This window comes from Solanum lycopersicum, chromosome 1 (genome assembly GCF_036512215.1).
Source record: "Solanum lycopersicum chromosome 1, SLM_r2.1".
In the NCBI taxonomy this organism is placed as follows: Eukaryota; Viridiplantae; Streptophyta; class Magnoliopsida; order Solanales; family Solanaceae; genus Solanum; species Solanum lycopersicum.
In genome coordinates this window covers 81,868,543-81,896,475 of record NC_090800.1, presented here as the reverse complement: position 1 = coordinate 81,896,475, position 27,933 = coordinate 81,868,543, and the positions used below count along the sequence as shown (strand labels likewise).

Here is a 27,933-nt window from a genome sequence, read left to right as displayed (position 1 = left end):
ATCTCTCTAAGTGGTTTGGATCGATAAAAAATAATTTTGGACTTACAATTTTAAATTTTAATAATGACCTACATATTAAAACGATTAAATTTATATCTTAAATCCACATTTTCATTATCTTACGTTCTTCATCTCAAAATCTTGAATACTATCTTTGGTTACACATAAAAACCAAATGTTTTGATCTTTGGAAAAAAAAACACAATGGTTTCCTTGTGGCCTGCAGAAAGGGAAAGTGGAAGGGATGACAATTTCTGATGATATCAGAACGCACTATGAAATTGTATACCAAAATGCATGCTTACATATTTTTTTTACATTATCGTTACGTACATACAAGCTTCTTTTAGGACCAGTAAAAACTTAAATAATTCAGGGAGAAATCAGAGAAGTAGAAAGAAATGAGATATTTTATTGGTAGTACTATAATTCAAGATGGACCTCCATGCGATCTAATAACATTGGGAGAAAAAGAAAGAAAAAGAAAAGGAGAAAAGAAGCACCTTTACAAAAGATAGGTTTAGGTCCATAAGGATTGATCCTATAATTTCCCTTTTTCTAAAGAATTGAAGTGCTTTTGATCTGTTCTACTGCATTATTCACTTGGGCATGCATATACACAAATTTGCACATGCTTTGCTCCCCATGTGTAACTTTTTTTAAGCTTGGTTGAAATGATAAGTTTATCTAAATTAGTCACATCTTTAATCTTCACTTTTCTTAGCTATAAAAAAGCCTAACCTTTTTGACAATTACTCTGACTTTTACCCCTTTTTATTAGATTTGTAAAACTCATTTCTAGGATTAGAAAGTGTTAAAAAAAAAAAAAAAACTTTGTTGGCTTTGGGATATATATAATGGACACTATATGTGGGGTTGATGATCGGAGGGTAACAGGGTTCCTGTGTTTGTCCTATTTTGTCTTCATAATGCTGAGTTACGGAATGTCTCATTTCAAGTGTACTCCATCCCGTTTCCTCCAAGCATACCATATATTGAGTTATTTAATATTCGTGCTCGCAGGCATAGTTTATTTTTATCAAAAAATACAAAGTTAATATTTTGAATTTACTTAGTGAAAAACATGACCTCACTATTATATGTGTTATAGGAGGTAGATAATATTTTTGTGAAAGTAATGGAGACTTGAAGGTATGCACTAATCACAATTATATAAAAAAGGAAAATAGAAAAAAGTATTCCATCCCTTTTCAAATATTAATAGTTTTGGTTAGGTAATTTATCTCAAAATATTTGATATTTGAAATATAAGAAATTATTTACTTGCTTTTCTTTTTTCTTTTTAGTTTTATATAAAAGGATGGTTTAGACACATAACTTCAAAGGTTATTAAATATCTTTTCTATCGAGTTTACACGAATATTTAAAGATAAAGGACCTTGGATGCTTAAAATTTATTTTTTCTTCAAAAAAAATAAACAACTATAGTTGTGTATTTATTAATTCAAATAGATATTGTAATCATTAATCAATGAAAAACACAAGCGAATGATTTTGTAATATTTATATAATTTTGGTGTTCAGATCAATTTACATATCTCAATTAATTTCACAGGATATTTATCATTTTTCACTATCAATATGTATCATATAATTTTGTTTATCAAAATTAGGACATAATAAATGTTTTTCTTTTCCGTCTTTGCTTCAATTTAAACCTGAAGCTTCATGTTCTCAATTTACTTTATTGACAATCGATGAATGTGCGATTGCATTAGAAGAATTTGATTCTCATAATCTTTTTAATACCATCGAATAACAACCAACCTGTCCTACTAAGCACACACTTGGTGATGAACTTGTATTTTTTTTTAAAAAATAATTTATTTAACAAGTTGATTTGTCAATATGGTCATCAAATCCTATATATAGATGAAGAAACAAAACCTGAGCTTTTTTGTTGATTGTTTAATTATGCTCATTTGTCTTGTGTCCTTTTCATCTGTCACATTGATCACTACTTTACCCTTGGATTATTTACTAAGGAATATGGATCGTAAACTGATTTATTTTCTGAAAAAATAATAACATACTTAAACAGTAAACAAATTTTTAATTAAATAGCCCCATTGATCTAATTTTGATAGCGAAAATCAAACTACGAGTCAAGAAAATAATATAAAAATATCTGAAATATATGTATTTATGAAATTAATTGAAATACGTAGAAATTAATTCGACCATCGTAATTTTTAATTTTAATTAAAAGAATGACATGGGGGCACACTTTGTGGGTGGTAGTAGTTAGGGAAAGTTGATTTATTTTAAAAGAAATCATCATTCCATTTCATCCTCTATACTTCCAACTCATAATATCTAATAAACTATTCTATTAAATTTGACCGTTCTTGCGAGACACATGCGGCTTCGTTTATTTTCATTAACATTAACACGTCTGAATTTAAATGCACATTTAATTATTTAGATTCATCAAATTAATCAGTTACTTAATTACGTTTATACGTTATTAATATCTATATTATACTATATTTAATTTTTAAGAAGAAAATTTCATTAAATGTCTGATATTCGATTAGAAATCTTATAAATTTGAATTTAAAATATTAAATAAAAAACCATCATTCGATATTAAGCTACCAAATATAGAGATAATCCTTCTAATCTTCTAATAAAAAAAATAATGACAATTACTAGAATATTGTAAAAAAAATAATTGGAATTACTTATGTTGTCCATGGCATGAAAACAACCCCACCTCAAAATTATTATAAGGAAAAAAAAAGTCCCAAAATACGATGATATCATCAGATAGTGCCAATACCTTAAGAAAATCAACTAAAAAATGAGAATATCCGACAAAATTAAAAGAAATATAAAAATCCAAAAAAAATATTTTCTTTTGTAGGAATTAGCCATCCACCCACCCACCTACCTACAAGTCAAGACAAGTTAATTAATTAAATTAATAATACTTAATTAGTTTAGTTTTGTCATAATGTTATTTATGATAGTTCCCCACAACATAAAACTATTTTAGTATTTCTTTTCGTGGAAAACCATATAATAAAAAATGGTTGGGAAATAACAGTACCAACCAATTCTTGATAACTTCATTTGAACAGCTTCCCAACGAAGAATCTGATGCTCAATTATATTAAATATAATATAAATTTTCTTCTTACAATAAATAATTAGGCTTGCCACGTGTCTTTCCATCAAAATTAAGAGCAAATTTGTGCAAAAATATGATGTTACATTTAAATCGAAAATATAATGAGGAGCAATACGACCTGAAAAAAATTATATCGATTTGAAATTAAAAATTAGTGACTGAAAAATTCATATGCTAATAATGTCAAAACTCTTTAAATTGCTACTACAAAAATTATAAAAAGAAAAACTTATTTAAATGATTTTTTTGGGCAAATAGATAAAGTGTTATAGTATCGTTGACCTATGGTTTGTATTTAAATTTAATATTGGAACATTAATAAGTAAAGATATATCAAACAAATTTGAATCTAGATTAATACCTATCTTGGACTAAACCATTTAAACCAATTAAAACTGGCTTGTTAGATGCCGATTAGGTAAACTTAATGAAATTGCACCAAATTAATCATTTGTTTTAACAAATTATTTTGGTTAGATATGAAAGTGAATGGCTTAAAGTACGTTGTTCAATCTTGAAAGTCATAATGACACATTTTTGGATTAATTAACGAGCTATATATCAATTAATATTGACGTGATTAATACAATGCTCGAAAATCTCATAAGATTCGTCCATTGAAAGTGAGTAAAGGTCTAAGATTACGTTAAATGCATAGCGAATGGACAACAAGTTAACATACACTTTCTCGATCTCGATTTATGTAAAAAAATTCAATGTATAAGAACGAGAATACTTAATTTATACTATAAACTTAAATATTTCTCCAAAAATAAAAATTATTTAATTTTCTAAACAATAATAACTTTGAACAAAATGAGATATAGGGAATAGTACTATTAAACTCATAAATTCATACTCTTCGTAACATATTTCTTTTGTTTCAAAATAAGTATCACCTTAAAATTTCAGAATAAAAATTAATATAATTTTTAAAAATTAATTGGCAGTGTTCAATTTTCAAGAGATATTATTACATAGAGATCTTAACTAAATAATAAATTAGTTTTATTAATTTTTTAGTAAACCTAACTTTTATTAAAATAACACTTATTTAGAGACGGAAAAAAATACCGACTAACACCAAAATGCTCAAACATGTGTGCTTGTTACTTGTAGAGGAAAAAGTTGGTGTGGAATGATTGAATTGGAGAAAGGGTACGTGAAGAGGAATGAGTGGTTTTTTTTGTTGTGGTCCTTTTCAATGTGTGCATCACTATTTGCATATTAATTATGTTGAGTCTCTTCTAGGCCAAGCAACACATAAAATCACATTCTTATCTTGGCATATATGGTAAAATAAAAATGCAATGAAAAATATTATTCACCCCTCCCTATCTTTATACGCGGTAAAATTTTACTAGCATCTAATGTTTGATATCAAGTCGAACATACTTTAATTGTTACTGTTGAAAATTTTCAACTTGATGGTTTTGATGAAATCAAGTCAGAATTATTATTAATGTCCGTTAGATTGGTGATATAAATTAAGTAAAAATGTATATTGATCATCATAGTTTGGTAATAAAAGATGTGTTGAAGACGAAATTTATTATTTATTTAATGATAATATTAAGTGCGGTTAAATTTTTATTTTCCTCATATACCGCTCCGCTAGCTAGCTCCTCCAATTGCACCTTTTAATATGTCAATTTAGGATTTTGAAAAGAGTTGAGTAAGTCCACATATTGCGATTTAATCTATGTAGAATTTATTATTAAAAGCTAGATCAAATATATATATATATATATATATATATATATATATATATATATATATATATATATATTCCATTGTTGTTCAAATAATTTGATTTCTTTGTTATACAATACATACATTAAATTAATAATCTCAAACTTAATTGTATTTAAGTAATCAAGAATATATTAGCAAGACTTGAAGTTAATAAATACCTTTATTATGTTCATACTCGACCTTAAATTAATTCCACATTTTATATTTCTATTTAATAAAATTTAATTTGAAGTTTCTTTTTCTTTATCTTTTATGTATAGAGATGTGACAATTAAGTCAAAAAGGAGAAATAGATGGAATAATTTAATACATTGGGCATTTGTAGTCCCCTACTACTACAATTTTTCTAATTAATAAATACTCATTGATTGTATATATATATTAACCTAAGATATCTACATTGGACTTTGTCCATGGCCCCTCTTTGGTGTCCGACAAGGATTCATTAGCTATTTTTAGTTTAAATTACTAATCCCAAGCTTAATTAACACAAGAGAATCATATTCATTTTTTTCCTTAAACATTTTAAAAGAGGGAAATTAACTAGAACTAGAGTTGTGATGTGGATATGATTGATAATACGATGCGTTGTTCGAGCTTTGAGAACGAAATATTTATAATAGGGTCAAGTCAGTGGCGGAGTCAGAAATTTCACGAAGGGTGTCCAAAAGCTGCTATTAGTGAGATTCAAACACATAAACACTTTTAATTAGTTTGCGTTGCCTGAAAGGCTGAAACCACTGCTTACGTGTCTACATCACATTGATGTGTCAAGGGTGTCTATAATATGCTGTTTAACACTTTATTTTCATCATTTTACTTGTATACACGATAGAATTTTCCGACAAAGAATATCCAATTGTACACCCTAGCATGAGTGTAGCTACGCGCCCCTGAGTCCATTTTTTTCTTTAATAAACCTTGTCAATACAAATCTAAATTAGTTGAAGCTCTAATATGAATATCAAACACATAACAATAATAATAATAATAATAATAATAATAATAATAATAATAAACCAAAAAAATGTGCAACTTAAAATGTGTCAAGTCAATGTGTAACCTACACCAAAGGCATACAATTTTAATTAATTAGAATATCTATTCTTATTTTTCAATATTTTTATAAGAAGATACTTCTATTCATAATACGAAATTCTTTCCACACACACTCAACTTCAAGAAATTACCTACATATTATTCTTGGTTTAATATATATTTTTTCAATTATTATTTACAATTTTTTTTCTCTTACACTTTTACTATCTACGATTATATTATTATTATTATTATCATAAATATTTTCATTGTCATACAATTTTATATTATTATATTAAGAAATGTCAAATGAAAAACAACTAAGAATTAGTTAAAGCCTTTAGATTCAAATCTCAACATACTATTATTATTTTTTTATATCAGCATGAGGGGAACAATCATAATTATTACCACCATTATAAGTTATGATCTTTTAATTAATTTATCCAATATTGAACAAAGGAAATATCCACTCCAAAAATAAAAAGTGAATTAGGAAAATTAGTAGTGGTGGGGTGGGGTAGGATGGGGGTGGGGTAAGATAAGCTCTTTGTCTCATATGGGCCTTCAAGATTAGACAATACAATTTACATCACCCTTGTAATTGAAAGTAATAATTAATAGGGGTCCAACTGCTCAATTTTATGTTTTGTGGGGGGCAATTTTGCAATATTTATTTCTTACAAGTTACACCTAACATCATTTCTCAATATCACTAAAACTGGGTTTTCACTATTTTGATACTCCCTCCGTCCTAATTTACCAGAGACTTTTTAAATTTCGTATCTTAAATAAGTTTATTTTTTATTATAATTTTTTTTATATTATTTAAGTATTTTAAATTATTAATTATTGTGATTTATAGTGTATAGATTATAAATATAAAATTTTTATTTTTTTAAAAAAATGAAAATTTTTAGACGTAAATTTTCTGTCAAAATTAAATTGTCTTATTCTCAAAAAATGAAAAATATTATATAAATTGAAATAAAGGGAGTATTGATTAGTTATATAACGGGATTTCATTTTTTTTTCTTTTGGCATTAGTGAATTTATCATGCACAAAATTATATTATAATTATATATGACAGTTGAAATTTTAAGAGTTGAATAAAAAAATTGATCAAAATTTATTCATATATTTTTAAGTATGTTAATTTGTTAATTATTGTGAGTAGTTTTTAAGTAGTTTTCAAATATATAAATTATCTTTCAAAAATCAAAAGCTTTAGTGTCTAAATTCACACAATTACAATTTAAAATTTTGAATCTTAAAATTATGCCACACAAATTGAAATAAAAAAAAATACCTAATGCATCTTTGCATAATTCAGAAAATTATAACATTATTAAATAAAAATAATGACTTACCTATAAAAGTAGAAAAATAAATTTTACAGATAACATTTCACATTAATTTTTTTTTCTTCATTTTTTAATGTCCAATATAACTTAATTTTTTCCCAATTTCTATAAATCTTTTACGCCCTTACTCCACACTTCCGTAACATTTACATAAATTATATATAAATATTTTTAGGAAAATAATTCTTTACTTATAGACTTAAATATATATTATTTATTTTCCTAAAAAGTATTTTTCTACTTACTAACAAGTAACACCCCCATCTATGCTTTATATTTAAAATAGGTGCATTACCTGTTTATGTTATGATAAAAATATATTGCAACTCATATTTGACTTTTGAATTTTAGATATTGGTCAATATGCTATAACCCCCCCCCCCTCCCTCTAAACCACCACCACTTATTTCTTTGCCTCAATTTGACATCATAAAAAAATGTTTCTATTGAAATTACTAGTTTTCAACACAAATTAATGAGGTTGAGTATATAAACATAAACTTAAAATATATGTTGTGTTTCATGATGAAAAAAATTGTCAATTGATCAAATTAGGGTATGTACTATTTGGATTAAACCAAAAAATCAAATCAAATTCTAATTTTGATCGATTTTTTAGATTCTTGATTTGATTTTGAATTTATAATTTATTCTGTTTTGTTTTTTGATTTGGTTTTAGATTTAGAAAAATGAAATCAAAAAACTCGAATTATATATATATATATATATATATATATATATATATATATATATATATATATATATATATATATATATATATATATATATATATATATACCATTTTTGTCCCTTTTTAGTTATTTTCATTATGATTTATTTATTTTCTTATATTTGGACATCTATAATTGACATATTTTTATATATTGAGTTCAATATTTTTATTTGTGATTTATATTAAAAAGTATATTTAAGAAATTTAATATATATTAAATTGCAAATATAACTTTTTTATGTTTCTAATTATCGACATAACCGATTAACCAAACCGAAAAAACCTAAACAAAAAGGAGAAAAACCAAACCAACCAAATTTATTTTGGTTTGGATTCTGTTATACTTCTTCAAAACCAAAAAGCGAAAATTCAAAACCGAATAGTATAAAATCGAACCGAAAAACCGAATGCACACCCCTGTATCACATTATTGAAATTGTATTATTATTTTCACAAATATAATAAAAATAAAAATACAACTTTAAAATAATTAATTTTCGATCAAACGAATCTTTAAAATAAATTTATTTCTTTCACATAAGTGAGGTAAATTAATTTGAATTCCAAGTTACTCATTCAACGTTATTATTATTATCGATCATAGCCATCTCATAAATCTAACTTTATATAACAAACTTTTTTTTCTTCACTTTTTCCTAACAAAATGATAAGAAAAGTTGAAAATTTAAATACTATTCTTAATTATCTTTGTTCAATGAAGATTTCTTTTCCTAATTACGTTTCATACCTTCCTTCTTACTAATGCAAAGTGAAATCATTAAATTCTTTTTATTAGTTCTCTATTTAATCAATAACATTACCAACTTGTTATATAGGTCTTTTATGAGTTTTTAATAGATTTCCCCCTACTAAATTGAATGATCTATAGAGACAATTACAACTCTACACCAACAATTATTGAGTACCAATATTAAATTACAAAAACTTTTATTTCTATGCTTGTTAAAATTAAAATAAAATTGTAAAATTCAATCAAATCAATAAATTATATCAGAATTTAAAAACGCTTTATCTTAATCATGATATTAAATAGAAATTAAAGAAAATATTAGCTACTATAAATATTTTTAATCAAACAGTCAAATGTATAACATCAATAACAAGAAATATCCAAGGGCGGAGGATTATGTGCCGATTTTATCACTATCTTTGTGGAAAGGGTTGTTTTGATTGACCTCGACTCCCTTTAAATTCCAGTCTTGTCCTTGTAATTTTCACATAATTCCACATATACCCCTCTTTCAACCTATCCCCATCATCTACAGCTACTAGTAGTATTGTACATGAAAACAAATACAGAACTACAAGTCAATTTCTACCCAAAAAATGGCCATTTTCTCTCTTTCTCAACGCCTATGAATACAATGCTCATACGTTTTTGTCTGATTACAACTTAACTCAAAATCAAGAAAATTGAAAAAAAAAATACCATTTTTTGTCCAGAGGTGGTGGGGGGTCTGTGGTGTCATGGTGACAGTGATGATGAAATCTATAAGTTGATGAAATCTGATTTGGGAAAAAAGATTGAATTTTGAATAAAGAAAAGAGGAAAAAAATGCAAGGAAGAAGCAGAAAACTTTTTCCCTCAGTGGGAAAAAGCTCCATTTGTGTTGTGGTTGATTGGTCCCACCATTAGAATCCCAGGTGTCAAGAACTCTTCCTTCTTTTCTCTATAGTCTATACATTATATGCCATCATCACCCCCACCCCCACCCCCCCACAGTAGCATCTTTCTTTACTTTTCAGTGTCAAGATTGCTTTTTTTTTTTACTACCTTGCTTGGTCTTTAATGGCTGCCCCACAAACCCACAGCTAATTTTCTTTGTGTAAATACGTGGGTCGGTGTTTTAGTTATCTGGGGTTCTCTCTTTTAGACTTTTTGGTCGGTATTGGATACCCTTATAGCTCAAAGTGAAAAAAAAAAAAAGAAGACCCTCTCTGGTTGATAAAATCTCCCTTGATATTGTTTATAGGGGAAAAAAAAGAGTTCTTTATTCTCTTCAAAACGTGTCAAAGGGGAAGTTTTTGTTGTTTGTGATGGTTACCTGTTTAAGTTTTCTCTTAATTGCATGATTCATGTGATAAGGAAGTTCCAATCTTGGTGAAGATCCTTTTTTGGGTTCCTCTTAATTGATGAAAAAAGGTGACTTTTTTGTTTCATTGATAAAAAGAGTGATTTTGGGTTTTTCAAGTTTCTGCCGACAAAAATAATATTACAAGGATGATGATGATGATATCTTTGAGGTCTTTATGACTTGCTGATGCCACATTTTGTATCAAACAGTTTTTTCAATAGTTGAAGGATCATTTTGCTGGCAAAGTTGGAAGTTTTTGCTCTTTGTGTAGAAAAAAGTATTGATCCCTTTGAAGAATTTGAAGATATTCTTGGTGTAGTGGAGTCAAATTTCTTTACATGTAGTGAGTGTTTTTGGGGAAATTGCATTGCCCTTATTGCATGTAGTGTTAAAGATTGTTCTTGAAAAGGAAAAAAAATAAATTTTTGATTCGTTACCAACTAGGCAAGTCTACAGTTCCTTTAACTTTACTCTGTTGGGAAACTTGTGGAGTTGAAGAGGGAAGTTGGTTTTCTTGGAAGTACACTTTGTGGTATAGTTTATGTCTTCTTCCTTGTTTTCTTTGTTTGCTTGGGTTGCAAAATTTTGGTAAATTTTTTCCAGTGTTTCCTTTATCAACCCTTTTCACTATTGATCAACTGTTACGATCTAGGAAGCATCTCGGTTAGTCCTAGTGAAATTTCACATTTTGTATGTTAGTTGAATTTCATGATCCTTCCATTCTGTTTGTTACAAACTTTTTATTGCTTTCAGTGGAAGAGATCTCAAGTCCATTGGAAATAGTTATAAGATGTTTCTAACTATGATCTTTAGTGGCTCTTTAGCTGCATTCATTTGCTTGGGAGTTAATGGTGTTTCGATTTTCTTTCTTGGATTCAGAAGCTTAGGGAGTTTCCAATTGTTATGGCCTTAATCTAAGTTCTTTTTTCTTCTTGTGCAGATAGGCTATTGTAGTATCAACAATTTGAATAGAGTGCACTGAAGTCAGTAAGTTAACGAATATGGCAAAGAGATCACATCGCCATGCTCTGAGATATGAGAAGGATCGAGCGGGTTGCATTTGGGGTTTGATTAGCATCTTTGACTTCCGCCATGGTCGAGCCACTAGAAAGTTGCTCTCAGATAGAGCGCGAGGAAGCAAACCAGTTCTTGGTAAGAATCTAGGTACTGTTTACTCTTTAAAAAGATGAATCCGTTTCTGTTCTTTGCTGGCAGCTTTCTACTATCCTGTCAATTCTCCAATCCCCTCCTCGTGTCCAACAAAATCACATTATTTTGTCTTCAGCAGGTTCTGCTTCTTCAAGCTCTATGCAGGAAATACCAAATCCCAGTGATGATAGACTGAATATTGAGGTATGTTATCAGGATACTTTTTGACTGTATATTGGAATGTGATTCTTTTGGAACAGAAGATTTTGAAGGGAAAAAAAACACGAGATGTTTAAACATTTCAGCTGATGTGTATCCATATGCTGGCATGATAAATGTATGGCATTTATGAATTTAGGATGATGAAGAAAGTGAGGTAGCTGTACCTGATCCTAGAACAAGTGTAAAGGAGCTCATGGAAGAAGAAATGGTCAATGAGCAAAGCCTGAAAGATCAGTGCAATGGTTCTGAAATAGACACAGAAGATGTTGATTCACAAAAATCATGGCGTTCAAGAAAGAACAGCAGGCGAACACGCAGAGCTTTCTCCAGACCTAGTAATACACTCTCTCATGATTTGGATGATGCAGGAAATTTGAGGTCTGAAGCACCTTGTCATCAAGATTCTGGAGGGACGGCCCTCGATGATCTGGACATTGTAATGGAAGAACTCCGCCAGATTCATCAGAAAAATCGTAAGTTTGTGAAGCTCCGCCAAGGTTCACATAATGCTCATAACAATCAGTCAGATCAGACTCACCCAGTTGTTGAAGAAAAGGTAAATGCAGCTATTGAGGTGTTTATCAATCAGAGATCAAGAAACAATAAACAATTGGGAGAAGATAACAAGACCCTCCAATCAAAAGAATTCATGGATGCTCTGCAGACACTAAGTTCAAATAAGGACTTAATCATGAGACTCCTACAAGATCCAAACTCAAGGCTGGTAAAGCAAATTGGAAGTTTGGAGGATGCTCAGTTTGAGGAAAAGCAGAGACCTAACTTGATTTCAGAATCCAATATGTCAGAGGAAAACCGTGTTCATGCAAAAACAGATGATGTCATAAACCACAAACAACGTAAGTTTTTCAGGAGGAGGAGCAAATCTCAAGAAGTTTACCCTCCAATGGGAAATGAGACTCCCCGATCCTCAAGTAAAATTGTTATTTTGAAGCCTGGTCCGACAGGCTTGCAATCACCCAGTGCTCAAATCAATGTTAACACTCCAGCACGCTCGCGATACACAGAGAAACATACTATTCAGAATGAAAGGAACACATCCCAGTTCTCATTTACAGAAATTAAAAGAAAACTCAAGCATGCAATGGGAAAGGATCGTCATGGGATCTCTCCTGAAGGAACCATCCGCCGATTTCCATCTGAGCAGTTAAAGCGATGTAATAGTGACAGAGGGGTCTTTGGAGAAAATTTAGGATGGAGTTCTCCTAATAGAGACCATTTTTATACTGAAAAATTTGCTAAATCTCCTCTGGGAATGAAGAGCGGGGATAAGATAGTCAAGTCAAAAGGTGTTGAAGCAGTCACACTGACTGGGACTTCTGATGTTCCCAGGCCAGAAATGTCTAACATCTACATTGAGGCAAAGAAGCACCTTGTGGAGATGCTGGACAATGAAGACGAGACAACAGAGGCGAGTAGTGGACATTTGTCTAAATCCTTGGGGAGGATACTTTCATTTCCCGAGTACAATAGTTCACCTGGCTGCAGCCCGAGAAATAACAGCAAGGATGGCATGCTACCTTTCCAAGTGAGGAAGCCTCTTACTGATTCTATACAGGTAGAGACTGATGACAGACTCCAGCATGTACGAGAAGACCATGTTACGGGTCCAAGTCCATCCAGCCAAGACTTAGAGATAGAATCTAGCTGTTCTGACAAGTATCCTAATGAGAGCACCAAGTCTGCCAGTACAAATCTAGAGGTTCCATGTGAAAATGGGAACACAATGGATGAAATTGCTGCTTCAACTGGTCATACAAGTCCTGAAGGTATTCTTCTCTTGATCATCCCTTGAATCTAGGGAACATTTCATTTACAATTCACTGTGCGCCCATTTTAAAATCTGTTATTGTGTAAGCAATATCTAAATTATTGCAGGAGATCTAACTGAAGAAGCAATCAAAACCAGATGCCAAGTAGAAGGTGAAATCTTGAGTGTTCCAATTGACAGAGAAATCCAAATTGATGGTGATGCGACCAATGCAGTGGATGATGGAAACTCTCCCCATGTATTTGAAGTGTCATTTGACTGCTTAAAAGAAGTAAGTAGTGCTTGCTAGTACTTTTGTTGCCTACTTTTTGGTATTTCTAATGTACATGCATATGCATTGCACATTGAATTAACCGAACATATAACAATAACTTTTTTTTCAATTTTTTAAGTTAGTTATATCATATTCAAATAAGTTAGTCTCTGGGATATCACAGAAGAAAATGATTAATGAGAGCTTTCTTATCATGCAGTTTTGTTTTCTTCAACCTCCCGTCTTTAAGTAAACTCTCATCATTTTTTGAAAATGATAAGGTTGAAACATGTAATTGTATTTTTCATGATAAACCTTTTTTTTTTTAAGGTTCCCGGTCAATATGCGCAGCATATTTCTTTATATGATAACAATTTGTGGTCACAAATAAGATTCTAAAAAGAGAGTTAACTTTCTTGTTGTACTCTATCTATGATTTCTTACAGTAATTCCTTTGTATAAATAGGTCAACAGTTATTATTTTGGTTGATTACCTTTCAAAATAATTGGGTAGTCTTAAGTTAAGATCTGCGTCTTCTTGTGGTGGTGCTAAAACAAGTTTGACTTATGAAATCATCAACTAATATGAAATGTGAACTAAAACTCTACTACCTGTCATGCTAAACTAGTTCTCAGGCACGTGTATTAAAAAAAATGACCAAGCAAAATAAGTCCCATAATATAAAATAAAGTTTGAAGATGTAAAATGCGCAAGCAATGAACAACAAAGAAAAAAAAAGAACAAAAATTATTAAGAGCAAAACAAAGGTCTAAGAAACTAATATAAAAAGAATATAACTTTGTTGCAGAAAGTGCGACGGATACACCAAATATTGAGTATTTTAAAAAAGAAAGCATGTAATAATTTGAAAATACCCCGAAGGCTAAAACTATTGTTTTATGGAAGGTTAAAGAACATGAAAAGTTTTTTTTAACTGATGGAAGCTAAAAAGAAGTAGAAAATAATATTTATTTAAGAGTTAAATGCACAAGATTAATGAATATTATTAGAGTATAAGTGATGAAAATGAAGATGTGTAGGTAGTTATGAAGTTGATTTTAAATGAAAAGTGATTTTTTAAAATGATATTAAAAAACAAAATAAATTAATAGATAAGGGCATTTTCACAATCCAACTTTTGACTTAGATTGTTCCCACTTTTAGATATATATATAATGACATGATTAGTGGGACTTATATAAGTAGCGAAAATAACATTAAGGAAGCTCGTTCCGAATATAAAAAACACGCCCTTGAAAAATGTTGAAGAAATAACGTGCACTTTTCTAAGGTGCTACAATATATAAAATCATGGAGTGTCTTTATTTCAGCATCCATCTGGGAAGGATCAAAATAGTCTATCTTCTTCACCAGCCTCACCTGCAGAGTCTTCAAGCCTCGTGAAAGTTGAAGATCCTGACAGTGCAGTTGATAGAAAGGAGCGACCTAGTCCCATATCAGTTCTTGAGCCATTATTCTTAGAGGATGATGTCAGTCCTGCAAGCATCATATGCCGACCAGGTTAGACATGTTTTACCAAGATTTTCTTAAACAAAGATCTATCATTTGTTTATATGCTCACCAACCTGAAATGTAGTTCAATTGCATACAGTTGATCCAGAAATTCAACCACGGAAAATCCATTTCGAAGAACCAGTGTCTTCCATCAGTGAACAAGATTGTCCAATAGTTTGTTTTGAAAATGAAGAATCCGCTTTTGAATATGTAGAAGCAGTTCTTCTTGGCTCAGGATTAAGTTGGGATGAGTTTCTCTTAAGGTGGCTTTCTTCTGACCAGATTCTTGACCCATCATTATTTGACGAGGTAGAGTTATTTTCAAGCCGTTCTTGTCATGATCAGAAGCTCCTTTTTGATTGTGCAAATGAAGTTCTTAAAGCAGTATGTGAGCGATATTTTGGCTGCAACCCCAGAGTGTCACTCGGTAAACATAACATTCGACCTGTTCCAAAAGGGATGGACCTGATAAATGAAGTATGGGAGGGAGTAGAATGGTATCTTCTCCAATATTCAGCTCCTCATTCTTTGGAACAGCTTGTCAAAAAAGACATGGAAAGATCAGGGACATGGATGAATCTCCGATTGGATCTTGGACATATCGGAGTTGAGATGGGGGAGATTATTCTAGAAGAGCTGATGGATGACACAATTTTGAGCATTTCTGGTGATACTTTGGAGTGTGCAGAAGATGTTCTCTTTCCAGTCACGAGTGAAACTGAGAGTAGCGTGGACCAGTAACCAGACCTGTCTCTCTGTAGAAACTAAGAGAAGGCTTCCCTTGACTCTAGATAACGAAGTAGACCATGCTACTCTTGTGAACCAAAAATGGCATAAAATCTTGATATCTCAACTAATCATTTCACCTCTCATCTAGCTTCTTGCCTAGAGTGCTTCAAATACACTCTCTTCTAGTACTTACTTTTATGACAATAGTATAACAGACTTCCATGCAAAAGCTAAGCCAATAAAGTATAATGTGTGGCACCAGGGATCAGAGAACTCCCTCATTGATTCAATTGCTTTTTAAGAAATCAGATGGTGCTAGTTCCTCCTGGGGAGGATGTCATATGACATGTAGAATGTGTTTTGAGTGGTTTGTTAAAGTGTGTTTTACCTACATATATTTAGATTTTCCTTTTCTTTTTGCGTGGCAGATTGGTTGTTGAGGCTTTGGGTGTTTGACACAGGTCATCCTTTTTTAGTCCCTTTTTTTCTCTTAGATAGTCTTTTTCTCTTGTAAGTACAAAGTGATTGTAACTGAAAATTACATCAAAGTAGAAAAGAAAGAAATAATATATTGACATGGTTGTTTGTATCACTCTTTGATTGCTCATGCATTTCTTAAGCTACTGTTTTCAATTTGTTTCAATTTAGGCAAGTCATATTGAACCAAATTTTGCAAAAAAAGGACTCTTCTCGACTGGCCCACATAATTGCTACTTTGGTAGTACTTATGTTGTCCAGTCTTTTATAATCAAAAATAAAATGAAATTTACTATGACATTAAGGTTATGGTACAGTATCACTTCGAAATGAGAATATTAATGTCATTACAACGCATGAGAAGGTTAAACACATGTTCTCACTTCCCTGAGTACTACCCTCCTATTGCAACATTCACAAAAAAGTATTTGCAGCTAAAAGATTAAAGCAAGAGTAAAAGTGCAACAACATTAAAGCAGTAACTTGACTAATCATCACTCTTTGCCTGGTTATATGCTCATCAGAACAAACAAACTTAAAAGTACCAAACATGATGTGTCCTTTGTGTGTTTGAGCATCGTTGCAGAAAAGATTTACTTTATTCCATTAACTACAACCAAAAGAGAACAAAAATGAGAGAATGACATGTTTTCTAAAAGCGTTTGTCACCAAAGGCACACGCTGGAGAGGGGGGTTGGGGGAGAACATGCTGTTGAGAAATAAGCACCACTGACAAAACAAACTGCACCCTACATACAAAATGGCCACAAGAAACGACGGCGGAGAATTTTATACTATGGTAGAACTCCAGCACATCTCGAAGTATTCATTGCTGGATGATGCAAAGTCACTTCTTTTTTTTTACTTGCAGAGTCGAGGGCAAAGGTGCAGGCCTCTTCTTAGTAAAAGCTTTTGATTTGCTTTCTGATTCATCTTCATCACTTTCTTCATCAACTTTCCCATCTTTGTTGGATATTGTTGATGCTTCAGAGCTCTTCAATTTTCTTCTTTTCTCAGCATCCAATTTAGCACGTAGCCTTCTTTCAGCGGGGTCATTTGAGAGTACTGTTTGGGATTGACGTGGAACTGCAGCACCAATTCCAAGCCTGCAAAGACCTAAGAAATTAACCTCAGGAATTTCATCAAAATCATAGCCATGTTGAAGATCTTTACCTGGGTGGTCGACTCTCTAGAACAACCACAGTTGGGTTAGCATCATCAGAAGAGTTACCCATACTGTTGACCCATTGCTCAGCCTGCAAATGAATCGACATCTTCAAACAAAAATAAAAGTTGATATTCACTAGTTATTGCGTAACAGTAACGATCAATGAAGGTACCTATACAACTTCAAGGATGTAGCTGTAGTATTACATAGGGAAAAGAAAAGATATCTTGGAAAAATACTGAACTACAATCATGCTCCCCTTCATGTGGTATGTAACTCACAGGAAGAACCAATCATTGGACCTTTTAAATTTTTGAACTTCTGGACCAACCACCAATCTTTCAAAGATCTGATTTAAGGAAACGGGAATCTGAGTTTTGCTGTTTCTCCTTTTCTGGAATTTCATGCCAAGACGAAGAAGGTTAAGCAGGCTTTTGACTCTATGGAGTAAAGAAGCTTATGGAAATATTTTCCAGAAAATCTCCACTCTCGAGGACGTGATAGAAAGTAAAAGAGATTCAGATGGAGATGAAGCATTCAGGTCAGAACAGAGAAGAACTTCATAGAGCCCAGGCAGATTTGAGAAGGTATATGAGCATGGAGGAGGACTTCTGGCGACAGAAGGCAGGAATGAATGGTTTAAGGTGGGAGATAAGAACACAAAGTTCTTTCACTCTTATGTTACTGGGAGTAGGAACAAATTGAGTCTCCAGAGAACAAAATTGTGAAGGAGATTGGGTAACAGAGAAACAACATATGGTAGAAAAGGCAGAAAGTTACTTCCAGAAGCAACTTAGTGAAGAAAAAACTGATAAAAGATAATGACATGATACAGAACATTCCAACTCTGGTTACACAAGAACAAAATGACTTTATAACAGAGCTACCAGGAATAGAGGAGGTGATAAACAGCAGTGTGAAGTCTAAATAGTAATAGTGCAAGCGGTCCGGATGGCTTTTCAGGCCGTTTTTCAAACTTGCTCGGACATAATAGGGGAAGATGTGGTAAAGGCTTTTTTCTGTGGACATGAGATTCCTAGATTCATCACTCACACCAACTTGGTTAAATTCCCAAGAAGAATGAAGTGAAACATTTGCGGACTTGAGACCTATTAGCTTGAGCACTTCTGCTAATAATATACTTCCCAGTTTGATTTCTTCTCATCAAACTGTTTTTGTTAAAGGGAGAAGTATCATAGAAAATGTGTTGCTAGCACAGGAAATCATCAGAGATGTCAACAAAAGGAATAAGCACCACAACATTGTAGTAAAATCAGACATGACAAAGGCCTACGATTGTGTCTCATGGATCTACCTTACTAAGGTTACGAGGCAGTTTGGTTTCTCAGAGATTATCATTGACATGATGTGGAGATTGGTCTCACATAACTGGTTAACGGTCAGCCACGTGGTTTCTTTAAATCCACGAGGGGAGTGAAACAAGGAGACCCCTTATCACCCACTCTATTTATCATTGCAGCAGAGGTTTTAGCAAGAGGACTGAACAATTTATTTTATGATGGCAGATATAGAGGCTTTGGGCTTCCTAAATGAACCCCCATAAACCACTTGTCATATGCTGGTGATACCATTCTTCTTTGTTCAGCTAACTCTAGTTCTATGAAGAAAACTATTCAAGTAGTGAAGCAGTATGAAGAGTGTTCTGGACAACTGGTCAACAATTCAAAAGGTTCCTTTTATGTGCATGAGAAGATGCCTCTAAGCATTTGCAATACCATTAATCGAAGAAAAAGGATGAGAAAAGGTTCTTTTCCCTTCACTTATCTTGGCTGTCCTGTGGACTATGAGAGAAGACAAGCTAGTCAGAAAAATCATGAAGAGGGAAATGCAATGGCAAAACAGATTCCTATCATTTGGGGCCAGATATATTCTAGTTGCCCATGTGCTGCAGACCATTCCTGTGTACCTTCTATCAGTAATGAACACTCCAGGGGGAGTCATAAATCAAATCCATAAAAGTTTTGCATGATTTTTTGGGGAACAACTGCAAATAACAGGAAAATACATTGGTGGCTTGGTAAAGTTTGTGTTCACCTAAAGCAGCAGGTGGAATTGATTTTAGATCTTTGCATGATACATCTAAAGCCTTATTTGGAAAACTAAGGTGGAATTTCAGAATATTTACTTCAATGTGGAGTGCCTATATACGAAACAAATATTGAAAGTTACACCCAGTAATTGCCCAATCAAAAGGGGCTTCACAAGTGTGGAAAAAGATGATGGAAATAAGGAAGACATGGAACACCTAATTTGGTGGTAAATCAAAACAGGAAACTCTAGTTTTTGGTTTGACAATTGGACCCAACAAGAGGCTCTGTACTATGTAGACAATGAACATGGACAGAAGAAATAGAAGTGAAGAAATTCATCACGGATGAAACTAGAGACCAGATGTTACAGGATAGAGTTTCAACAGAAATGGTCCAACATACCATTGATGTTCAAAAAAAAATATAAGCCCAATACTAATGGAGGTGGATAATGATAAGACATGGTGGATGGGAGAAACTAGTTGGAGATTCACAGTAAAATCACAAATAATCAGAAAGAAACAAGAGCAATCCAAAATATATAACTATATATGGCCAAAAGGACTTCCTGTTAAAATAAGTTTCTTCATGTGGAGTGTCTGGAAAGGTAGGATACCAACTGACAACAATCTGGAAAAGATCAACATTAATCTGGTGTCAAGGTGTTAGTGTTGTGACGATCACAAGGAGGAGAATATCAATCACTTATTTCTAACTTCTCCATTAGCTGTGAAGCTATGGAGACAGTTTGCTTATTGTGCAGGTCTTCACATTGATGGTACGCAACTACATCAAGTCATATTACAGAGGTGGATCTCTAAACAGCCTCCTAAACTACAGGTTGTTTTCTGGGTGATTCCAGAAATTATTGTGGGAAATATGGAAAAGAAGGAATACCAGGACACATGGAGGAAATACAACCTACAACAAGATGGCTTACCAAGGGCAACTGAATATCGATCAGTTAATCCAAACCAATTATCCTTGGTTAACATCAGTACCTACAGACTGGTCTACAGTCATACAATACTTGACAGAGTACAAACCTAGATTACATCACTGTGTGGTCAAGTGGGAAAGGCCGACAAAAGGTAGAGTAAAAATCAACACCGATGGGGCAAGTCATGGCAACCCAGGAATGAGCATATGTGGTTTCTGCCTAAGGGGTGACAATGGAGATTTAATTTATGCACAAGCAGGACAGCTGGGAGAATCCACTAGCATAATGGCAAAAACTTAGTCATACATGAAGCACTGAACTACTGTTACACACTTGGATACACAAATGTGAGTCTGTAAACACTCTATGATTCTTAAAAACAACTTAACAACCGTGTGGAAAAATCATTGGGAAATGACTCAACTAATTGAAAGAGCCAAGGAATGGATGCAACAATACAAGTTGAGATCACACATACAATTGGAGAAGGCAATATGGAGGCAGATTACATCACCAGCATATGAGCACGAAGGGACCATACATTTCAACAATTTTCAGGAACTACCAATCAGAGGGAAACAACTTATCAATAATGATAAATCGGAAATTCCTTACATCAGAGTCAGGAAAGGAGGATTCAAAACGATAGTATCTCTGAGAATCATTGAAAAATCAAACCAAAACAACATTAGTGCTACAAGAAATGATCTATTACAATACCAACACAGGGTGGAGTTTGATCGAAACAACAAAGATAAATCACAAATACAAACTTTCAAGAAAGAAGACAAAAAATAAGAAAGCTGGAAAGAACAACACTAAGAAAGAAGCAGCAAGGAAGGACAAAAAACACCTGGGAAACAAATATATCAACGTCAGTGGACTGATCGGAAGACGGAAGTGGAAATGAAGGAAACAAAAATAGAGCTGACCTACAATCTTGGAAACAACAATCGACACAGCAGGAGACATGGATGCTCAATCTTCAGAAATTCAATGGAAAAAAGTCAACATTCACAGAACTCCATCAGTGGGGAAATTGAAACTTGAAAAATAGGAGGAATTGGAAGAGATGAAGTCCATCAAAGAGCCTAACCATCAAAAGTTTGAAAGCCGACAACCATGATTAGATTTTATCAGAAAGATTAGATTTTGATTTACTTTCCTTTTCTTGTTTTTGTTTTATTTTTTCTTTAGCTCTAATTTTTATTCAGTCCAGATCCATTTGTGGGCTGACCAAACTTTGTTCTTGTTCTTTTATAGATTTGAATGAATAAAATTGGCCCACAGTGCCATATTTAATTTATAAAAAATTACAAGAATATGAATACCAGTCATAGTACCTCTGAAGTTTTGAAATGGAAAAGATCTGACATAGCGGAGTACCAGGTTAGCTTGATTTTATGAAAGTATCAATGGTCAGTAAAATAAATATGAGGGGAACTATGGCAAATTCCCAGTATTTTTATTTTTTTGGCTATACTACCCACCCCACCCCCACTCGCTTTATTTAATAGAAATCTAAGAACATCATTACCTCATCTCCTGATAGAAGTCATTGTATCTCCTGCTTTAGATCAGGTAAAATTCAGGACCTTATGGATGCTACAGAAGTACAGAACAGAACTTGCTACCTTTAGTGCCTATGCATCTTACATTTGAAAGAGTCACCCTCCAAGAAGTTAAAACCAGACATATGACCCACTCATAGACAATTAAACACATCTCACTTTCATCTTAGATAGTATAAGGAAGGACTCTCACCAATTTGAACGCCTTGTTCAATACAACCAATTGAGGACGTGAAGTTTTCTTTGATGACTCTTCCAAACTTGTCGTCATATTAAACCACCTAATCATCAAATCAATCATAACTGCACCATATTAGAACAATTACTTTAAAACAGAGTAGTTCTATCCGAACAGGAAGAGGAGAAGGAAACCGTACCAGGTAAGATACAACAGAATGCCCTATGAGTTACTCTGTGATGGGTTCTAGACCACAACCCAAGTGAAGCTTTTCTCAACCCTGTAAAATATGCTGACATTCTCAGTGGGATCAAAAATGCTCGCAACAAATTGGTCATTGCCAAAACAAGTCGTGTACATCAAATGCAGAACGGCTGGCCCTTCCCTCTCCCCCCACAAAATATTCTCTTTCTTTTCTACGGTTCATAAAAGCAAAAAATAAAGGAAAAGAACTTTTCAGAGACCAATTATGTTGTAGACGAGCGGAAAAAAGCCATAAACAAGCAGGGTGATCCATTTTCCACAGCAAGTGATCAACAGGTTTATGCATATTGTTAATTATATCATATTAGTCACATAGAAACACATAGCACTCATGTACAATAAATAACTAATAAGACATTAAAATATAGGAGAGAGTCCGCAGCAAGACTTAGAAGAAGAAAAGCCTGACTCTGCAATATCTTAATCCCATATTTTCTATTGGATCTTCAGATTCTGCAAAATATCACATAATAAAAATCATTGACATAGCAAAAAGTAGCATGCATGTCTACAATAAAATTAAATAGCAGAGCAGCCAGAAGCAAACCAGGGAAGGAGGAAAGGCTCATCAAAGTATCAAGCAGACAGCAGAGTCTAATGAGAAAAGAGAACCTGAAAAATAGACCTACTGAGAACTCAAATATAGAAGATCTGTGAACTGAAGAAGCAAGCAGTTAACAGAAGCTGAGAACTCATGAGTGATGCAGGTTCTCTACTTCATGTTCAAATTAGTCTTCAGAAAGAGATTCTAGGATTTCAAGGGTTTTTCATCAGTTCTCATTTCTTACTTTAAGCCCCTGATTTTCTTCTAAAAACATAACTTGGCCTAATAAGTGTTCAATTTTTGTCCAAAAAATAGAGAAAGACAAGAATACATGTACAGAGCGTGTCTGATGCATGAATTTTGTCCAACTACACAGCCCAAAACCCGGTGCCCATGCTTCACAGGTGAACATAAGCACAATGTTCCCCTCGCACACCCATTTGCCCGGGGTCTGATATTACTATAGCTGTCATAGTTGGGTTTATTTATCCTCTCTAGATCCACCTGATTCATTTCTGAACTTTGTCAGCTCCCTGACTCTTAATTAACAATATAAAGGAGAGCAGACCTTTTGCTACTAAGCTTTTGTAACTATTACGCATCTACTTGATGCCTGCAAAGAACTAATTACTTTATCAAAAAAAAACATAATAATAATAATCCAGATTACTTGTTGATTGGAAGCACAGTGGTATAATGCATTTTCATAGACCTTCCATTTTGATCCCTACTATCGATGCAAATTAGTCCACAGCAGAAAGAAATCATATGACTGGACGCTAATATCCTATCCCTATTCCTACATTTGACAATATTTTATTTTTGAAATCCAATATATGGCACAATACTGAAGCATTCTTTCGTCATTATGTTGAAACCTACTTTAAGCTCACAAGTAGGTTGGGCATTCGGTCGATTTGGTCCGGTTTGTAAGTTCGGGTTCGGTTTAACCAAATTTAATAAATAGTGGCAAAAATTAAAGAAAGTCAATTTATTTATACTTATCAAGGATGGATAGTAGTCACTAATTTACTGTAAGCCTCATTAGGATCAAATGCTTTGATGTCCTCTACATACAAATGCATCGGAAAATAGCCACAAGCATGCTTACAGAAGTAGACTAACAATAACTAAAACTCTAAAAGATGATAGACATTAGACACTCGTGACTCAACACTACTTCATCAATACTTAATTAACACAAATTTCAAACAGAGTTGCCTGTAAATAACTTAATTACAAATAGACGAAGTACATTAAAGTTAACAAATCACACAAATAATCACATAGGTGCACACTTGCACTCGATGATTAAAAAAAAAATAGAGGACACTGGATGCAATACATGTTTTTTATATTCTTGCCATGGATCCTTCGGGGTGACCCACTGGTTTGAGCTTGGGACTTCCATTCTGGAGGTCTCAAGTTCGAAATTCCTTGCCAACGAAAGCAAGGGCTATGCCTTTTGGGTCGAGCTCGTCGCACCAGACTTGCCTAGTGCGAGTTACCTCTCCTATGAGGTTTGCCAGCTATTTCATAGGAGCAGGGGTTACCCTGTGCACGCGCACCCAAAGGTTAGCGACTGCAGGTTTCCCTCAAAAATTTGAAATTTAAATGTTCTCTGCAGTTGCTACCTATAAAGGTATATTAGCACAGAAGTAACGGACATTTACTTCTATTTATATAAATCTTAAACCTTACAAATGTACTTGGGCAGCAGATGCATGATTTTAATTCCTAGATTTATCATAACTATGCACATACATTGTACATAGAAATCCAAGAAATTTACTAACATAGAAATCCCACAAGTAATGTAAACCGAGTGAATCTTACGTTTCCACCATTTCTCAACAATCCAAAAATATTAACAAATCCAACTACACCACATTGCACATGTTGCAGTCAAAATACAGAATGGCCTGATTAGCCATCATTGCTAGTCCGGAAAAGTAAGAGAAGGAACTAGATCTACCAGCAGTCGACGTCAAGGGTTTTGAGTGAAGAAAAAACACCTACAGATTCAAAATCACTAATGATCTTCTTACCAAACAGGTCGAAACATTTCTAGCAATGCCAACCAATAGTGAATAAATAACAGAACACCCAAAACAATTACCCAGTATTAAAGTAATCTCAATTAATCAATCAATTAGGCCTCAATCCCAAACTAGTCGAAATTGACTATATGAATCCTTTATATCGACATCAAGGATTTTGAGTAAAGCAAAACAAAAAACTACAGATCCTAGATCACCAACGAGATCCTCTTCCCAAACTGGTAAGACATTTCTCACAATGTCAAACGATAGTGAACAAGTTACAGAACGTCCAAACTAATTACCCAATATTCCAGTAATCTCATTAATCAATCAACTAGGCCTCAACCCAAAACTAGTCATGATTGATTATATGAACAAGTTACAGAACGTCCAACTAATTTACCCACTATTCCAGTAATCTCATTAATCAATCAACTAGGCCTCAATCCAAAACTAGTCATGATTGATCATATGATTCATTTATAACGACTTTTGAGTAAAGCTTAAAAAACTACACATTCTAGTACCCATTTGCCCAAGAGAATTATGCACTTTTTTACGGAAAAAATTTCACTTTATTTGAAAAGAAGTGTTTGGTCATAAAAATCTAAATACAACTTGAAGTTGTATTTGGAATTAAAAAAACTCCCAAAACCTTGTTTTCATTTTCACTACATTTTCCTTTTTCAAATTTCACCAAAAAATTTTATTTTCATAAAAATGACCCGCTTATTTATTATACCAAATAAGTATTATTTGCTAAACCTATAACCAAACACAACTCCAACTTAGAAAATTCCAAATGAAGTGAACAAATATTTGTAATAATATGTAGTAGCTCGGATATGGGATATTCAGTTTCCTCAATAAGTTTCTAAGGCATACTTATCCTTGCCAATGAGCTTCTTCTATAGAGGTGACACTGAACAATTGATGTTTAACTAGATTTTATCAAGGTCTTTGTTCAAATACTTATTACTCATATCTATAATTATTAGTCTTGGACTGGACATGTATATATTTGTTTTTTCTGCCATTGCTTTACAGTAAAGCTCACGATTTATTTGCACTTAAAAGCCCCAATGGACCTTAGAGCTCTTTTGCGTTTTTTGCTTTTGATAACACAGTATCTATTGTGAGATAATACTTTTTTAGAGCAGTTCGATTGTATATTTCATATAAATTAGTCAAGTAGGGTGATTTTTCAAAATTTAAGAAATTGGGGGTCTAAATTATATTTCTAAAAAGCACATTCAAATTCTTCGCAAAGGATATGACCAGACACAACTCCAGCTCCAACTTAAAAATTCCAAATAAAGTGAATAATATTTGGTTTTCATGACAAAAGACCTACTAAATCACAAACGAGATTCTCTTCCCAAACTAGTCAAACATTTCTTGCAATGCCAAACGCTAGTGAATAAATAACAGAACGTCCAACATAGTTGCCCACTATTACAGTAATCTCAATTAATCAGTCAACTAGACCTCAATCCCAAACCAGTAGCGATTGATCATATGAATCCGTTATATCGACGTCAAGGATTTGAGTAAAGCAAAAAATCCTACAGATTCTAAAGCATAACGAGATCCTCTTCCCAAACTGGTACATTTCTCTCAATGCCAAATGATAGTCAATAAATAACAGAACATTACAGTAATCTCAACTAATCAATCAACTACGCGTCAATCCAAAGTAATCGCGATTGACTATATGAATACTTTATATCTATGCCACACTCTATTTGAGCCCATTTCATTCCAACTCTAAATAATACTCCACATCTTTGAAGGCAACTTAATAAAAGGTTCTCTAAATAGCACACACACATACAAGTCATACAAATGACCTCAGGTACTACAGTAATCAGAAGCCCAACAAAAATCATTACTCTTAACCCTGAAAGAGCAAATAAGTTAACTACCTATTTCAGGGGAGGAAATCACCCCTCCAAGTAACTTCAGTAGCATTAGTTAAACAGATGAGTAACTACTAAAATGCACAAATTTCCATAATTTCAAAAGATTAAACTCAAATAACCATACCCAGAATGTAACAAACAAAGCCCAACATAACAGACCCCAAAAAATTTGAAAATTCTAAGCAGTTGTTTGATTAAGCAAAATAGATCACCTGAATAAATCAAGAAACGCCAGAAACCGCGGAATCTACCACAGCCAATCACTTCTGATTCTCAAGATTACTGAAGTTTGAAAAAAAAAAGAGGGTTTTTTGAAACTGAAAGTGAAAGCTAGGGTTTTGGTCCCCAACTCAAACAAAAAAAAAAAGGATAACAAAATTCAACGATTGCGAAGCAAAAAGATTCAGATTTCAAGTCTAAAGATAAAAGCTTTGTAAGATTTAGAGATTGAATAAGAATTTTATCGAACGAATCGTATATAGATGTAGCAGTATTTCTTTTTGGCGTATGTATAGGTTTGATGTATAGATATAGAGAGAAAGATAGGAACAGATTGAGTTAAAGATCAAAGGGTGTTCAAAACTGAAAAGATATCAAGAAACTGAATTGAATCTTTCAATTAAGATGTGAATGTGAACTCAGAACTGACTGAAGAAGAAGAGTTGCTGATTTCAGATTTGTATTAAAAAAAAATGGAGGGCGAGGGAGAAATTTTTTATTTATAGACACCAGATTAACCGTGTAAATTTTAGGCACTATTTTTACACGCATTCCTATTTTTTATTTTTATTTTTGGGTTACTTACCAATATAATAAATAAAAATAAATTGTCTAATATTTAGAATTGATTCGAGAAAATTTCTATTAGATTGGTGTTAAGTTCTAATAAATCATTACTAAAAAATTGCAAGTTGTAAATACTAAATTTCAAATAGTTAAAGTTGTTAAAAGTCTAAATATGTATTTTATTCGTTTAT

General features: G+C 32.7%; 2 protein-coding genes across 59 annotated transcripts; one reads left to right on the top strand and one right to left on the bottom strand.

Moving 5' to 3' along the window:
- The first annotated feature begins 9,345 nt into the window (after positions 1-9,345).
- On the top strand, positions 9,346-16,391 carry TRM13/14/15/33A (TONNEAU1 recruiting motif 13/14/15/33a). 50 transcript variants are annotated; one of them, XM_069287866.1, is made up of 7 exons: positions 9,346-9,710; positions 11,086-11,293; positions 11,430-11,494; positions 11,649-13,299; positions 13,409-13,572; positions 14,887-15,076; positions 15,168-16,391. In XM_069287866.1, the coding sequence occupies exons 2-7, from the start codon at positions 11,143-11,145 to the stop codon at positions 15,809-15,811; spliced, it is 2,865 nt and encodes a 954-aa protein (XP_069143967.1). In that variant the 5' UTR covers positions 9,346-9,710; positions 11,086-11,142; the 3' UTR covers positions 15,812-16,391. The 50 variants fall into 50 exon arrangements, with proteins under 50 accessions (XP_069143967.1, XP_069143924.1, XP_069143938.1 ...); XM_069287823.1 differs by having other exon boundaries at positions 15,153-16,391; XM_069287837.1 differs by having other exon boundaries at positions 9,350-9,710; positions 11,082-11,293; positions 11,427-11,494.
- A 465-nt stretch (positions 16,392-16,856) lies between these two features.
- Positions 16,857-27,688, bottom strand: LOC101267844 (uncharacterized). Of its 9 annotated transcripts, XM_069287882.1 has the most exons (8): positions 27,169-27,640; positions 24,829-25,007; positions 22,996-23,060; positions 22,858-22,901; positions 22,384-22,464; positions 22,200-22,287; positions 17,450-17,532; positions 16,857-17,382 (listed from the first exon to the last, which is right to left on the bottom strand). In XM_069287882.1, the coding sequence occupies exons 6-8, from the start codon at positions 22,275-22,277 to the stop codon at positions 17,124-17,126; spliced, it is 420 nt and encodes a 139-aa protein (XP_069143983.1). In that variant the 5' UTR covers positions 22,278-22,287; positions 22,384-22,464; positions 22,858-22,901; positions 22,996-23,060; positions 24,829-25,007; positions 27,169-27,640; the 3' UTR covers positions 16,857-17,123. The 9 variants fall into 9 exon arrangements, with proteins under 9 accessions (XP_069143983.1, XP_069143976.1, XP_069143981.1 ...); XM_069287875.1 differs by lacking the exon at positions 24,829-25,007 and having other exon boundaries at positions 27,169-27,688; XM_069287880.1 differs by lacking the exon at positions 24,829-25,007 and having other exon boundaries at positions 22,837-22,901.
- Between the last annotated feature and the right edge of the window lie 245 nt (positions 27,689-27,933).

What these genes read in the sequence shown, in the direction of transcription:
- TRM13/14/15/33A (XM_026031916.2), top strand. Translation starts at nt 11,143, where the DNA reads ATGGCAAAGAGATCACATCGCCATGCTCTGAGATATGAGAAGGATCGA. An exon ending in ATGATAGACTGAATATTGAG is followed by an intron (nt 11,495 to 11,648) that starts GTATGTTATCAG and finishes TTATGAATTTAG; the next exon opens with GATGATGAAGAAAGTGAGGT. An exon ending in CATTTGACTGCTTAAAAGAA is followed by an intron (nt 13,573 to 14,886) that starts GTAAGTAGTGCT and finishes TCTTTATTTCAG; the next exon opens with CATCCATCTGGGAAGGATCA.
- LOC101267844 (XM_069287868.1), bottom strand. Translation starts at nt 22,522, where the DNA reads ATGACCAATTTGTTGCGAGCATTTTTGATCCCACTGAGAATGTCAGCA. An exon ending in ATTCTGTTGTATCTTACCTG is followed by an intron (nt 22,310 to 22,383) that starts GTACGGTTTCCT and finishes AATATGGTGCAG; the next exon opens with TTATGATTGATTTGATGATT. An exon ending in CTAGAGAGTCGACCACCCAG is followed by an intron (nt 17,383 to 17,449) that starts GTAAAGATCTTC and finishes AGGTCTTTGCAG; the next exon opens with GCTTGGAATTGGTGCTGCAG.